This window comes from Leptodactylus fuscus, chromosome 6 (assembly GCF_031893055.1).
Source record: "Leptodactylus fuscus isolate aLepFus1 chromosome 6, aLepFus1.hap2, whole genome shotgun sequence".
Classification (NCBI taxonomy): Eukaryota; Metazoa; Chordata; class Amphibia; order Anura; family Leptodactylidae; genus Leptodactylus; species Leptodactylus fuscus.
In genome coordinates, this window is record NC_134270.1 from 45,830,936 (window position 1) to 45,847,289 (window position 16,354).

Here is a 16,354-nt window from a genome sequence, read left to right on the forward strand (position 1 = left end):
TACAGGAAGATCCATGCTAGACTTGTTCTGAGTTTGCATTGTGAAACCAGTGAATGTCCAAGCAACACGTGTGTACATACCTGGGTTAGAATCACATATATGCTAACCATCTGCACATATATACAAAGATAGATCCCTGTACAAATCACATACAATGTGGTCAGTTACATAAGATGCCAGTGAGGTTTCAGTATGTTTTTTGAGTTAGGGTATAAACCAAAGTACCCTGTTCAAAACTCACACAAGCACAAGGAGCACAGCACATAAGCACAACATACTCTGTGTAAATGTTGCCCTGGTTAGAGCTAAACCCAGGACATCTGAGCAGTATATTGTCTTATATTCTTAGGTATGAACCACTGATGTTGAGGAGGCCTGATAGACGACGAAGTACCACCCAGACATGGTGTTTTCGGGATGGAAAATTAAGCTGCAGCTTACCTGGGTTGGTTGTCCAGGTCAGTTTGTATCTGCAACCATGTTATAGTCAACCATTAATGGATTTGTGAATTATTGCCTTGCTGCCGTGCAAATATCCTTACTGTTTGTGCTTATTTCAGGCAAGAAATGGGGTTTCTGGATTGTATGATGGAGCTGAGGTGGTGCTAGGACCAGATGCTTCATTAGATCATATGGGATCTGTCCCCAAAGAGCAGCAGTTTATAAACCAGAAGATGAGGCCGGGGTCTGGAGTGCTGTCCGTCAGAGTTATCCCTGATGGGCCTACAAGAGTGTTACAGGTACGTGTGTGTATATTTACAGATTGGTAACCACTAAATCACATCTCTGATGTCTAGCATGTTAATGTAGCACACTGGTCATTGCTTAAAGGGGTTGTCCAGAATATTTTAGTATTGCAGCAGGAGGCTAGGAAGGGTGGAAAGTAATTTAAGAAAAAAATCATACACACCTGTCCCTGGTGCTCTGGAGTTCCAGGTCACTCTCCTTCTTGTGGAGTCTCCGGTGGAAGTCCTTGCTACACGTGACCGCTTAGGACAATCACGGCCTAAGGAAAGGACACAGGATTTCATTTGCAGATGTCACAGGTGACTTCCTGGTTCCTTTCTTTAGGCCGCTGTTTGGCCTCAGCAGACATGTGCAGTAGAAACTTCCACTAGAAAAGTCCCTGGGACACCGAAGCAACTGGAACACCGTTTCTCCTCCTTTTCGCATGCGCTAGGCTCTATTACACTCTCCTTAGCAGCAGTCACTCTGAATAAGCAGAGCGGCTGTATAAAGAATGGTGGACAATTAGAGCAGCAGCCTGAGCATCTGATGACTCAGGAGCTTCATTCAGTCACAGACTGTAGAAATGCTCTAATGGAGTCAACCATAAGGACTATAAATAGCAGGCATTATCTTAAGATAGTGACTTAGACATGCTTTAGCTTTGTGCAGCCACCTCTGGACTTCATTGATATTATTACATTTCCATTTCCAGATTACAGACTTCCAGCAGCGCAGAGCTGAGCGGCTTTCAAGTGAAATTGATGAGCTTGGACAATTGGAGATCAAAAAATTCAAGTGTCCGGAGCTAGAGCAAGAATTGGAGGTGAGTGTGCTTCTAGGGAAGCAGCCATGTCTATCACGTGTTGTGCACCTATAACTATTTGTGCGGATGTGTCTTTTTTCAGGTGATTGTAAAATTGCAGGACGGGATTGGAATTTCACTGATCAATAAACTCCCGGAGGAGCTGGTGTTTGCAAGTTTCGAAGGCATTCATATTCATTACATGCATCAGGCCTCCAACCAGGTGCTGGAACTCCATATACAAAACGTTCAGGTACAGGACCGTGACACTTGTACATGTATTTGAGTACAGTAAAATGGAATAACTAATTTATTAATCATATATTTTATTTGAATTGCGCCAACATATTCCTAGGCACTTTACAAATCATAAGGTTTATGTACAGACAAAATGAGACCCTACAGAATAATAAATCAATTTATACAATAGAAGTTTACACCCTGCTTACAATATCTTACAATCTATTGCTTCCAACACCATCTGTATTGGCAGTTTTATATTGTAGGAGATACATGATCAAGTGTGACTGAGAATGGGAGAATTATTATATTCTTATTTTATTAGTATTATTTGACAGCTTTCTGTTTTGGCTCATAAAGGATTGTCAGGCAGGGAACCGCACTGTATGACACCTATTTGTTTTCAAGGACTTACCTTAAGTGTTACTGCCACATCCATAGGACATTGAAGTCTATGGGACAATTTACTACGGCCGCTATTAAAAGAATAGCGAGCACTGCAGCTAGCGCCAGCAGGGAGACAGCTGATATACGGGGTTATGGTAGTCAGATCTTATGTGTAGGACATCAATTTTAAAAGGCTTTAAAAAAGACCATGAATATCAGATTGGTGGGGATCTGAGTCCTGACACCCCCACTGATCAGTTGATTGAAATAGGCACAGAGCAGTGCTCACCCCAGCTCTGAGACCTCATAAGTCAGCTGACTACTGCCTGTAGTGCTATTATCTGATATCGGTGTACTATCTTTAGGGTAGGCCATGAATTTGTACAGTCATGAAAACGCCCCTTATTGTCCCAGCCTTGGCGTCTGCCATTTGTCTGCAGTTTTATTGAATGAGATGCTTTGATGTCTTCTTTGTTTCCTATGTACATTTCTATCGATGTTACTTGTTCACCAATCATCATAAAGACATGGCTCATGTAGAAGCGACAGTAGCTTCTCACTTATCACTATCATTTTGTGTTTTGCCTTACCTAGCCATCTCATTTTTCCACTGAGCTTTCCAATAACATTGAGTCACCGGCCAAATACAATAACTTCCCTCATAAACAGGCAGATTTTTCTTGGCTGAACATGTGTAGAAGATTGACGGCAGAATAAGATTACCTGGTCCATGTAGTCTTCCCCTATACAATTTCCTAAAGATAGAAATGTGCTTATCCCAGGCACGTATAATTTCACTTATTATAGATTCCCCAACAACATGAGCTGAGAGTATGTTCTAAGCCCCAACTACTCTTTCCGACATTGATCCCTAATTTCAGATTGTGCCCTCTCATTAGAAACACCTCCCCCCAGTACCTTTCCTTTGTAATGGGGTTTTCTAAGATTTTAATATTGATGTCACTGATATTTGATTGGTGGGGGTCTGACACTTGGCACCCCTATTAATCAGCTAAAGAGCCCATGCATTCAGGTGAACAAAACTGTTCAGCCATGTTCACTATTCACATTCACTTCAGCAGCTTGGCTCCATTCAAGTGAATGGGACTGAGCTTGCAAGCAACATTCAGCACTGTGCTTGGTCTGTGCAGTTGCAGGGTGTCAGACCACCACCCATTTGATATTGATGACCTATCTTAAAGATTATGGTTAGGATTAAGAATGTGAAGTTTCAGGAAAACCTCTTGAACATATTTAAAGGTTTTTATTTTGTGGGTCCTGGTGTCCCTGGACTGCAGCCATCCGGACACAGGCTTGCAGGGCCTATACATATTTATTGGCTGTAATTGTAATCTTCTCTCGAATGTCTGCGACCAATGGATACCTACTGTTTGTTATTCATCCCAGGTTGACAACCAGTTGATCGGTACCACTCAGCCCGCCATGCTTTTTGTAACACCGAAGAGCATTGAAACGGAAGAGATGGAGTCAGGACCTGCAATACAGGTCAATGCCATGAAAGTGCCCAGCAAAAATGCACTGACTGACCTGTACAAGGTGAGGCTGCTTCTTTTCTAATATTCACTCATAAGGCAATGAGTTTTTTTTTACCTGGCTCTTTCAGGTCTTCTATCTACGGGCAGTATGTGTTAGAGAGGGAGAATTTGGATTCAGGAATATGTAGATTTCTATAATCTGAATCTCCATTTTTATTTAAAAATCTGTGTAAATGTCACCAGGACTTCTAGAGAGAGGTCATGAGTTCTGTTTTCCATGTCCACACATAGAGGAAGCCTGAGAGTCCTGTATCCATGTCCACGCAAAGGAAAAATCTGCAATTCCTGCTTGTCCACACTAACATATAGAACATGCAAGTCCTCACATCTATGCGTCAAGAGGATCTGAGTGTCCTGCTTTCTGTTATACCCCTGCCCGCCTATACAGAGGGCTTGCAGGTCCTGTTCATACAGAAAGCCTTCAAGTTTTGCTTGCTTTACTCCACACACTTAAACAAAGAACTTGCAAGTCCTGCTTTCCCCAGCTGCCTAATAGTGAAACTGCGAATCCTTATATCCCATACTCACTGATAGAGCCTGAGAGTCCTACGATCCCTCACTCACTCATAGATAGATGCTATGAGTCCTGCGTTCTTTCACTTTTTCATAGATAAAGCCTATGAGTCCTGCGATCCCTCACTCACTCATAGATGGAGCCTGTGAGTCCTGTGTCCCCTCACTCACTCATAGATAGAGCCTGTGAGTCCTGCGTTCCCTCATTCACTCATAGATAAAGTCTATGAGTCCTGCGTCCCCTCACTCACTCATAGATGGAGCCTGTGAGTCCTGCGTCCCCTCACTCACTCATAGATAGAGCCTGTGAGTCCTGCGTCCCCTCACTCATACAGGCTGTGAGTCCTGTGTCCCCTCACTCAGTCATAGGTAGAGCCTGTGAGTCCTGCGTCCCCTCACTCACAGATAAAGCCTATGAGTCCTGCGTCCCCTCACTCACTCATAGATAGAGCCTGTGAGTCCTGAGTTCCCTCACTCACTCATAGATAGAGCCTGTGAGTCCTGCGTCCCCTCACTCACTCATAGATAGAGCCTATGAGTCTTGCAATCCCTCACTCACTCATAGATAGAGCTTATAAGTCCTGCGATCCCTCACTCACTCATAGATAGAGCCTGTGAGTCCTGCGTCCCCTCACTCATACAGGCTGTGAGTCCTGTGTCCCCTCACTCAGTCATAGCTAGAGCCTGTGAGTCCTGCGTCCCCTCACTCATAGATAAAACCTATGAGTCCTGCATCCCCTCTCTCACTCATAGATGGAGCCTGTGAGTCTTGCAATCCCTCACTCACTCATAGATAGAGCCTGTGAGTCCTGCCTTCCCCTGCCCTCCCACACAGAGATCGACATCTCTCCCTCTTCATTCTTCCTATTATTCCCTTTAAGCCATCTCCACTTTAATAACACTTCAATATAGGTTTTTCTTTTTTTATTCATAGCATCTGCTGATCACCGCTCAGAAGTTTACAGTCCAGATCGAGGAGAAGTTACTTCTAAAACTGCTAAGCTATTTCGGCTTTGGAAAATCAGAATCAGGTATGGCTTTATGTAATCCATTCCAACAGCACAAATACTAGACGTGACAATAAAATACACATACAGATCTGTGAATGGGTGATGCAAGTACTGTGTGATGTTAAGCAGAAATCCACCAGGTGGCGCACAAGACTTGTATAGCTTAAGTGAGCACCCTACAGCCAGGCCGTGTACTAATAGGGTTACATAGAGAACAGCGAGGGCAAATAAAGACATCCTTGTCGGTAACTGTATTAGTGGACAGTCGCCGTATTAGGCATAGAGGCTTAGTTGGAATATTTTGCTAATATTTCCTGCCCTAGGCTAAGAACAAATCCTCTTACAATAATTATAACAGTAAACTTGATCCTCATATGTGACTGCATTGTACCGTAATGGACTGGGACAAATGGTCCTTGTGTGTTTGCCATATATTGTGCAAATAGAATAGATTTATGGGACAATGGCTACATGTGTGCTTTCCCTCTTTTATGTCAATGATATTACTTTATTGGATAATGAAAGGTTCTTCTAATACACTATGGAGGAGATTTATCAAGACGGCCATTTCCTACACCTGTCTTGATCCCTCTGTATTACAGTAAGATGCATCCAATTTATTAAGACGCTCATGTCTGACAAAAAATTGTCTCTCTGCTATCAGTGAATGGGAACATTTCTGTTTTTGGCTCCCGGATGTAAGGAAGAATGTTTCCATCCAATGACTGCAACAGTCTTGACAAATTTAAGGAAAAGCTTCTGTATAAGAAAGGAGTCAGTTTTTTCTTTAAGATGGAGATGCTTGTTGATCAGTAATGTGCCCGTTTTTTAGAACACATTTCTGGCTATACAAGTAGGCGGTATAAACTTAGACTACATAGTGTAAAGATGCAGCACATTTATCATCTGGTATCGGCCACTGTGATAATATCAAGTCTGCACGGTCTATGAATTGGATGGGTTAGTAACTCTGCTTCTGTAGGCCTGCTATGTCCACGTTGTATCTGTAGATTCTTGTATACACCAGCCAATTTCAGGCCCATAATAATTGATGATCTAACAAATCGATTGGCACTTGTAAAGAGTCTTTACATGGCCCAAAGCATACTGTATAGTGGGCAAGCAAATGTTAGTACAATCATTCACCTCCAAACAGGGCTCTTATTATCAGTGGTACGTCCTCGGGTTAAAAGGATTCTGTCATTAAAATCACATTTTTTCTCGATTACACATAGGAATAGCTTTAAGAAAGGCTATTCTTCTCCTACCTTTAGATGTCTTCTCCGCGCTGCCATTCGGTAGAAATCCTGGTTTCCGTCTGTATGCAAATGAGTTCTCTCACAGCACTGGGGGCGGGCCCCAGCGCTCAAACAGCACTGGGGGCAGTCCTAATGCTGCGAGGGATATCTCCAGTGCCGCCTCCATCTTCTTCAGGAACGGCCACTCTGCGTGTCTTCTTCTGGAGCTGGGTTCAAACTTCTAGGCCCCTGGCAGAGCCGACTGCGCATGCCTGCCTGGTGTGAGCAACCATTTTGTTGTGGCCGCATATACAGTAAGCTGGGGTAAGCAGCCACAAAAAAAAAAAAATGGCTGCTCGCATGTGCAGTCGGCTCTGCCCGGGACCTGATGGCAGAGCCGACGACTGTGCATGCATAGAAGTTTGAATCCAGCTCTGGAAGAAGATGGAGGCGGCGCTGGAGATTTCTCTCGCAGCATTGGGACGAAAACCAGGATTTCTACAGAACGGCGGCGTTGAGAAGACATCTAAAGGAAGGGGTAGAATAGACTTTCTTAAGGCTATTCCTACATGTGATCGAGAAAAAATGTTATTTTAATGATAGAATCTCTTTAAACTGGGCATATTCTACCAGAAAATATCATTTTGTCCCTGCACAAACTGATGACTGCTCTGCTTACACGGGACTGTGATCTGAGTACTCATTGGCCTGTATGAGGGGCTCTCGCTGTGCAGTGGATGGCCCCGTGATACCTGTGTAACTCTGTGCTGTGTAATGCTATTTCCTGCTGTAGGTGAAAAGCACATTTAGCATTGAGTTTCCCTGCCGATTATGGGGTCCTACTGCAAGTCATGGTCCGCAAACAGTATGAACTCATTATGGACCTATAAAGGATATTCTCATCTTAGAAACTTATGGTATGTCCACTGGATATGCGGGGTGCTTCTATTTATAGCCAACAGCAGCCACCATTACTGTTGATATAAATGGAGATGTGGCTGTGCTTCCCTGTATCTCTGTCCAGTCAAATCCAAAGGTGCAAACATGCGTAGTCTACTTGGAGAGGGAAGTCATTGTGGGTATATACTTTATATAGGTGTCAGCTGGCCACTTGGTTGAATAAGGTTTATCTTCATGATACACATGTGGACCTGACTCGGCCGAGCAGTGCATGTGTCTGGAACGGAGAGTCAGGGAGAGACATCTCTCCAAGGAAAAAGGATCAGGCAATTAAAATGCAACTGCCCTATTCTTATCTACCCCGACATCTGTCAGCAAGGAAGAACCAGGAGGACTCCATACTCATTAGATGGTCGGCTAGACCCGTCTAGATCAGCAGGTTCACTCGATATACATCTAATGTGTACGGGCTACCAGACACCTGGGGGAACAAAGGGTGGAACACGATAAAATTGAACATGTTCGGTTTTTCTTTCCCTGACATCATCTTTCAAGAGCAAGTTTGAAGACCCCCATACACATAAGATAGTTGTCAAATCCTGTTGAAATATGCCGGTTCAAGTAACTTTTCTCTTATGTGTATGAGGCCTTAGCCTGGTCTTACACGGCTGTAATGTAAGTCCGCAAATGGGTTTTCAATTGCAGACACATTATATTCAATGCGCCCTCTTACACCACCGGATATTTTATCTGTGGTGTGGCCGGGCCGCAACCTTGGGCCGCAATTTATAGAACACTAGCTGGTACCCGCGACTTCGTCTGCGGTGATTGTAGAAGTGGGTATATACAGGCGCGGGTAAGGTTTTCGTACTGTGTATAAGGTATGGGATATGAAATGTAACTTTGTATCTTGTTTTTTCTATAATTCAGAGAATACGTGAGACTTTTGTGTTGAAGTTACTTTGTATTTGCGCTGCTATATATACGGTGTTGTGAGAAACGTTACATAGTGACTTTGGGACAGAGGTATTTGAAGTTAACCCCTTCCCGTCGATGGCTTTTTTTGATTTTGGTTTTTCATTTTTGACTCCCCTCCTTCTAAGCCCCATAACTTTTTTATTTCTCCGCTCCCAGAGTCATATGAGGTCTTAATTTTTCTTGGGACAAATTTTTCTTCATGATGCCACCATTAATTATTCTATATAATGTACTGGGAAGCAGGGAAAAAATGCTGAATGGGGTGGATTTGACAAAAAAATGCATTTCTGCGACTTTCTTAGGGGCTTTGGTTTTACGGCGTTCACTGTGCAACCAAAATGACATGTCCCCTGTATTCTGTGTTTCGTTACGATTACGGGGATACCAAATTTATATGGTTTTATTTACATTTTGACCCCTTAAAAAAAATCCAAAACTGTATTAAAACATTTTTTTTTTGAAAAGTCGTCATATTCCGACAGCCGTAACTTTTTTATACGTGCGTATACGGGGATGTATAGGGCGTCTTTTTTTGCGGGGCCGGGTGTACTTTTTAGTTCTACCATTTTCGGGAAATGTTATTGCTTTGATCACTTTTTGTTCAAATTTTTATCAGAATCAAAAGAGTGAAAAACGGCAGTTTGGAACTTTTGACCATTTTTCCCGCTACGGCGTTTACCGAACAGGAAAAATATTTGTATAGCTTTGTAGAGCGGGCGATTTCGGACGCGGGGATACCTAACATGTATGTGTTTCACAGTTTTTAACTACTTTTATATGTGTTCTAGGGAAAGGGGGGTGATTTGAATTTTTAATCCTTTTTATTTGTTTTTATATTTTTTTTACTTTTTTTTAAACTTTTTTTTTTTGCATTTATTAGACTTCCTAGGGGTATATTGACATGGGTGGGCGGTGTCGCAGATTGTCAGAGCGGTGGGGGTCGGCAAACATGGCTGCTCCAGAGCGTTAAAGAGAGCCTCCTGGAGTATCGTTAAGGGGAGGGGCAAAGTGGTAAAGTATATGTATATGAGATTGTGTGGGGTTAGGGGCGAGGCTGTAGAGGGCAATATGAATTTTGTGGCTTGCTATGGTCCAAAGTGTGTGAGATTGCAGAGATGGTGGTGTGAGTTTGGGTTTTGTGGAGGTCCTGGCACAAACGTATGTGCGCTGTTGTGACGAAAAGTAGCCTATTGCGCAATCGAGTGTAGTGACTATGTTTGTGGAAAATTTCAGCCAAATCGGTCGAGCGGGTTTTGCGTGATTGAGGAACAAACATCCAAACCCACAAACATCCAAACTCACAAACTTTCACATTTATAATATTAATAGGATGTCTGTAATGGCCGTGAATTGCAGCATTGCACGGACTCGCCCATAGAACTCTATAGGCGAGTACGGCAGGACACGGACGTCTGCAGAGTCTATGTTGCCGATCAGCAACTAGTGTCGCTTATCAGCAACTTGCGGACTGTACATTCAATACTGCGGTTCAGCAATTCTCATAGAGTAGAAAAATGGACGCTGAAAACATCTTTCTGTTAGCCTACTGCGGGTCACTATATAAGTCTCAATGGTGTGGAGTCCCATCTATCAGACATATGCCATAAATTCTATAGATTGAATCAATATGTGAAGGAACACTAAACCTTATGACCATATCATCACAGTTCTGTGTATGTAATATGCATAATATTTTCTGGTGTCAGCCATTTCAGCCTAGGCTGCTTCCTTCCCCCATCACTACTGATACCATAAGTAATAAGAACCTCCAGAAATCTTTACAGACGTGACTGTGAATGATCCCTGTATGCCCAGTGTTAGTTTTCATGGGCCTTTAAAATGTCAAAATTGGTAACCCAGGGGCATTCCGGAGCAGCCGCCACTATGTGTAGGCACTTAAAAGATTGCCGAAAATAAAGATCTATTCATTTCATTGTGTAAATCTCGGCATTCAGAGGAAGTCACCGACATCAGACACTAATGTTCCACTGAACTCTACATTTATCAAATGCGACATCCATTGAGCTCCATGAGAAAGCCGGTGTGATTCTGTTGCACATGTTTTGTTCAGACTGCGCTTTATTAGAGATCTAGAAAATAGTGTATTGTGATAATGACGGCAGATAACCTGCGCTGTAGATGGTCATTAGTCGTGCCCTGACAGCTGAGAAGGGGAGATCTATCTGTCCACACAATCGCCTTACTGTTGCCTGTGCTTATCGGACAATGAGAACCCCCTTTGTGATGCAGAGGAGATTGCCGGCTAAAGTACTGGCACTTCTCATTAGTTCTTAGGAGAATGGCCGCTCTTGGAGAAACTGATTTTCTTCTGATCGTTTCTTTAAAGGGGAATTCCTGTTCTCTTATAACACAGGTTCTGGTTCTGTAGACCTTAAAGGTGTATTTCCACGACGCTTGTTCACCAACCTGCAGCCTGTTGTGCTCTCTTCACTTCCTGCTTTTCTCGGCACATAGGTGGGCGGGGTTTCACTTGCACAGGATTGGTTGTAAATGAATTACCACAGTGTGAAGCTGATGTAGCAGAGCTGGATTTGAGTCAGTTTGCATTACATACAGAGGTAACGGACTCCCTATCTCAGCCCTTATCAGCCAAATTCAATTAATCCGACTGATAAGAGCTCAGAAATCCGGGAGCTCTCACCTCTCCTATCTGTGTCATTTAAATAGCGGAGCTTCTCAAACAGCTCAAAGCTGCTCCCAAATCCACATAAACTAGCAGTATAGATAGGATCCTTGTGATGGGACAACCCCTTTAATACAGGGGCCACTCGTAGAGGGCTATATCCACCTATGGTATAGGCCATGTGCATTGTATTCCTGGCTCCATTTTTCTAACACAGGGTAGCAATAGTGTTATAGGGGTATTCCCTGTAATAACAGGACAGGGAATAAGTGTCCTGGTTGGTATCTAAACTGCTGGATTCCCCACCAATGAATGGAGCAGTACTATCTCTGTCAGCTCCATAAAAGTAAATGTAGCTGTGGTCAAGCACTGTTGCTCTATTCACATAGGTCATTCAGGGATCGTTGTTCTGATCGTTTTGGATCCCTGTAGTTGTACCGCCAGATATCAGATCTTGCAAATAGAGAATAAGCATCTGTAGTGTGAAATCACCTTTAACAGATAACATTTTGCTGCCTGCGGACACCACTAGATGGAGCTCACTGCATTATTACTGCTTTGTTATGGAGTTCAATGTATACCAGTAACGCTAGGTTCACACTAGCGCTCGGGGTTTCCATCGTTCAGGTTCGCATGGGGACCCAAAAGACGGAGACCCTGTCTGCTTAAAAAGTGGTTACACGCGGAAACTGTATTAAGGTCCTCCAAGTTTCTTCTGTGGAGACTACAATGCAGGTGTGAAGTCAGCCTAAAACAGTAATCTAGAAATCTCCCTCTAGTGGCCGCCGCAGGCAGCTAATGTTATTTTTTTTTTAAATGTTTTACTAAGTGTGGCCAAAAAGTGCCAAAGGAGATGGGGGAAGTTTATATTAAAGGGGTTTCCTGGCCACAAATTGAAATATTATTTTGATGACCTATTGGGATCTGACACCTGGACCCCACACAGATCATCTGTTCTAGCAGCCTGTAGGTGTCAGAAGGTGACAGGCTGAGTGTACAGAGAGACTAGTGACTGGCTGCTGAGATCATGTAGACAGACAGGGACAAATAAACTAAGACCAACAGGGTTCACCAAACCAGCAGCGGCGGAACGTCCACAACATTATCAGGTAAGTATTGGTTCTTTTATGCCAGTTCTATATACCCCTTGGCAAGTTTTTGGCTGAATTGGCGACGGTGGATTTGGCGCTCTGTATCAGAATAAAAGGAGTACTAGGCAATATAAAGATGTATTAGGCTAAGGCCCCACATTGTGGAATCCAAAAGGAATCGAAATATCTAGGAAGTTCTTATACTTCTACCTTCTGCTCATTCCACTCCTGGCTTTGGCTCAAAAAACCAATGCAAAATCTGCAACAAAAAAGCTGTGTTTCCGCAACGTGGAATGTCATGAGTGCAGATTTTTGGTAGTAATATCATAATATCATTCTAATGACAAATGGAGATTCTTAATATTTAGGTGGCTGGCATGATTTCTACCAAGATACATTAAGAAATTTCCCATGCAAACCTCTCACATCTCATTGTTGGCACTGCCCAGTGTTATAATCCGCTCTCATCTCTGCACTTCCATTGCATTTGATTGAATACACAAAGCACTTGTACTGACAGTGAGCCGGCCATGGACACAGCCGGTCCTCAGCTTTGAAGATCCATCCTGCTCATGAGACCATCTGTACAAGATCTTACTCCATGTTTTGTTTTTGTTCATGTAAGGTCTGCTGGCACAACATACCTCCTGCCCAGCCCCAACACATACAGCATGTGCCAGTCAGTGTTATTCATGTGACCATGATCAGATTATTATCTATGTGTATCAGATATACAGGGCCATCTTTGATGCTGCAGTCTTTGGATAATTTCCATTTCCTCCTACTCTACTGTCTTAAAGTTCGCCTATTTATTGGGGAAGGGGTACGCTTTGTGCTTCAGAAAAATAAGCCCTACCGCTAATGAGACTTTCCCGGTAGAAAGGGTTTGTTATCATTACTGAACCACAAGAACCTCTCCGAGGGTATTACCACAATGGCACAGAGCTCCGTGCTGCTGCAGCACTTTCCTGCTTTTGTAGAGCTGCGTCTGACGTTAGCGCAGCACAATAGATGGAAAAAGGTGAAAAGTGCATGCTAAAACTGAGGGGACTGCGGATCATGAGATAGAAGCATTATTGAAGCCCTTACAAGTTGTTATTTAGCCCAGACATTCTGCTAAGCCAGAGTTCTGGCAGGACTTGAATAGCGAGAGTGCAGAACAGATTGCATAATGCTGTCATTGAATGCCCAGGGCAGGCTGGGAGGAAAGCTGTTCAGGGGAATGAGAGGGAAAAAAAACAGCTTAGTCGTTTAATTAGCCAGCACATCACAAAGCCCGGCTCAGCGCTTCGCCCATAGCACCTCCGCAGAATTAAGAGCGGCATGGAATAGTCTAACAGTATGAGCTGGGAGCTTAGGAAGCCTATATATGGCAGTATTTAGCCTGATCGCTGCAGGTCCGACTCCTCTATCCCCACTGATCTCTAGGGGTGAAAGATATTTTATAACTGGTCAGCTGGGTGAGGCAAAGTATACTCAGTTGTAGAGTAATAGAAAAGCCAACCCACCATATTCATATATCACCATTAGAGATGAGCAAGTAGTATTTGATCGAGTAGGTATTCGATGGAATACTACGGTATTCGAAATACTCGTACTCGATCGAATACCACGAAGTAAACGCAGTAAAAATCCGATTCCCCTCCCACCCTCCCTGGCGCTTTTTTTTACACCATTAACTATGCAGAGGAGGTGGGACAGGAATTAGAAAAACATAGGTATTGGAAAAATAACGTCATTGGCTGGCTAAATCAGCAGCAGCAATAATACAGGGACTTGGGCATGTTAGATGCACCCAGACATGCTTCCTCTGCTGTCCCAGTTGCATTCCAGAGGTGTTGGCATCATTTCCTGAGGTGTCATTGTGGACTTAGTGACTCCAATATGTCGAATTTTGATTTCCCCTGAAATGAGCATTTTTTTTCCCATAGACTATAATGGGATTCGATATTCGAACGAATCGTCGAATATTGAGGTCTACTCAAATTGAATTTTGAATTTTTGAATATTTCACTACTAGTTCATCTCTATTCACCATATCTGATACCCATAAGAGAGTCACATTGGTGAAGTCAGCCTACTCCTTCCTGTCTTATAGAAAAAAGAGGTCAAGCTCTTCTATGTCATATGATGGTTAAATGGCATTCCAATTTTGCGGAAAAGCTATGGGATTTTTTGTGTTTTTGTTTTTTAAATGAAAAGTCAAGAGTGACTTCAAAAGGGATGGAAAAAATACAAGGATCCCTTATACTTCTCCCTTCTGCTAAGACCACTCCTATCCAAAATCTACAACAAAAAAAACCCTGTTTTTCTACAATGTGTGGCCTTAGTCTTAGGGACCAATACATCTTTGTAGGGGGTACTGGTTCTTATTAAGACCCCATGGTTATAAAGGGATCCAGTCTGTACATTGGCACAGATTTTCCAACCAGAACCCCTGACATCATAGTGATCTGCAATGATAGGAGTCCCTATATAGTGTCTATATACAGTACAGGGGACAGTAAAGCTGTGGACAGGCAGGGACTCCTAACATCACAGATCACTATGGCACAAGGAGTCTCGGTCTCCTGACTGGGCTTGTGCCAGGAAATCCAGCCAATGTTCAGACTAGATTTTCTGGTCTGGATTTTCCGGTGTGCATAGAGGATAAGGAGACCAGTTATGTATGAAGTCTTATTGGCAATGCCAAATGGGAAAAACACATGCAAATTTGCTTTTTACTAGAAGAACAAAAATACCTCGCTTGTGCCACCTATACTAGAACAGATCAAACTCCAATAGGTTGCAATACTAAGATAGGTTTTGTTCTTGGGAGATGGTGAAGTTACATACAAAGAACTATTTACTTATATAATGAGGACAATACCAGAAATAACCTACAAGGCTGTGGGGAACACCCATATGTCTTTTCTGCAGGGTTATCAACAGACTGTAGACTTTTTTATTACTTTTATCCAGAAGATGGAAGAAGACTGACATCGGGTAACTTCATTACCTCCAGATAAAAAACATCAAAGTAACAAAGCAGTTTATACAGCAATTACACACGGAGGGCTATGAGTAAGGACCTGACAGGTCAGAAACGCGTCTTTCTAGTGATTCTAGTTACTTTGCCAATACTAATTGGTCTAATAAATAAAAGAGAGATTTATCCTGCGCCCGTCGTTCACTTTCTAAACTTGTTGCTACTGTAGATTACCCAGGATACAAGTACCTAGGATATGATATGAGAAGGGAACACGTGGGAATTATACCTATTTGCCCTTGGTCATGAACGATACGTCCTGCAATTCAAGGGGTTTCCTGGGCTAAAGATATTGATGATCTGTCCTAAAGTATAGGTCATCAATATCAGATCAGTGAGGGTCTGACACCCCCATGAATCTGCTTCTCTCAGTGTCTGATAGCAGAGAATGGATCAGGAAGCAGACAGCTGTGTTATCTGTGAAGTTGGGACATAAGGTACTGCACATCAGCTTCCATTAACTTTAATAGGAACTTAGCTGCAGTCCCTCGGTTCAGCCACTTCACAGAGAACAGCGCTGTCTGCTTCCTGGCCCATTCTCTGTGTATCAGCTGCTGAGAACAGATGTTTGCTGGGTGTGTTGGGTGTCACACTCCACAGATCTGATATCGATGACCTATCCTTTAAATTTTCTGACAAGTATGGAGCTTATCCACAAATTCTGTCTCAAGTGAAAGGATATCCTCATAATCTTATGTTGATATCTTTATCGTTTCTGACACATTCTAATTCATTACTTCTGTTTCCTTTCTTTAGAAGTTGAAAAGTGGGATGAAAATATCCATGAGAAAGCTGGAGAGGAAAACGCCACCCCGAAAAGATATTACTTTGAAAATCTGAAAATTTCATTGCCACAGATTAAGCTGAGCGTATTTACATCAAATAAGCTTCCTCCTGATCTGAAGGTAATTACTTTTACATTATGGTGTTCTCCTATAAGGTTTTATGGATGTTTGGAAAGAAAAGCCATGAGAATAAGACTACTCATATGTCAGGTTATTAATGGAGGGATTTTAGCTCCGGGCTCGTTCACATCTGTGCCCGGTCTCCGTTATACAGGTTTCCATTTCCTGCACAAAACTGAGCAGGAGACGGAAACCTGCAGGACTCTTTCATACCCATTCAATTGAATGGGTTTGAAAGCTGTCCGGCCGTGAGCAGCGGTGAGCGTTTTATGCTCTCCGCCGCGAAAGTGTTTTTTTTAAATTGGACACAGAGTCGGACATGCAGTACTCTGT

At 42.9% G+C, this 16,354-nt stretch overlaps 1 protein-coding gene across 1 annotated transcript in view; it reads left to right on the top strand.

The window, feature by feature from the left end:
- The window catches only part of VPS13D (vacuolar protein sorting 13 homolog D), a 177,634-nt gene that overhangs the window by 76,204 nt on the left and 85,076 nt on the right, over positions 1-16,354 (top strand). The window contains exons 58-64 of the mRNA XM_075279845.1: positions 350-458; positions 561-740; positions 1,442-1,552; positions 1,635-1,784; positions 3,566-3,715; positions 5,162-5,258; positions 15,873-16,021. Coding sequence (XP_075135946.1) covers positions 350-458; positions 561-740; positions 1,442-1,552; positions 1,635-1,784; positions 3,566-3,715; positions 5,162-5,258; positions 15,873-16,021 — 946 coding nt within the window. The remainder of the gene's footprint in view (positions 1-349; positions 459-560; positions 741-1,441; positions 1,553-1,634; positions 1,785-3,565; positions 3,716-5,161; positions 5,259-15,872; positions 16,022-16,354) is intronic.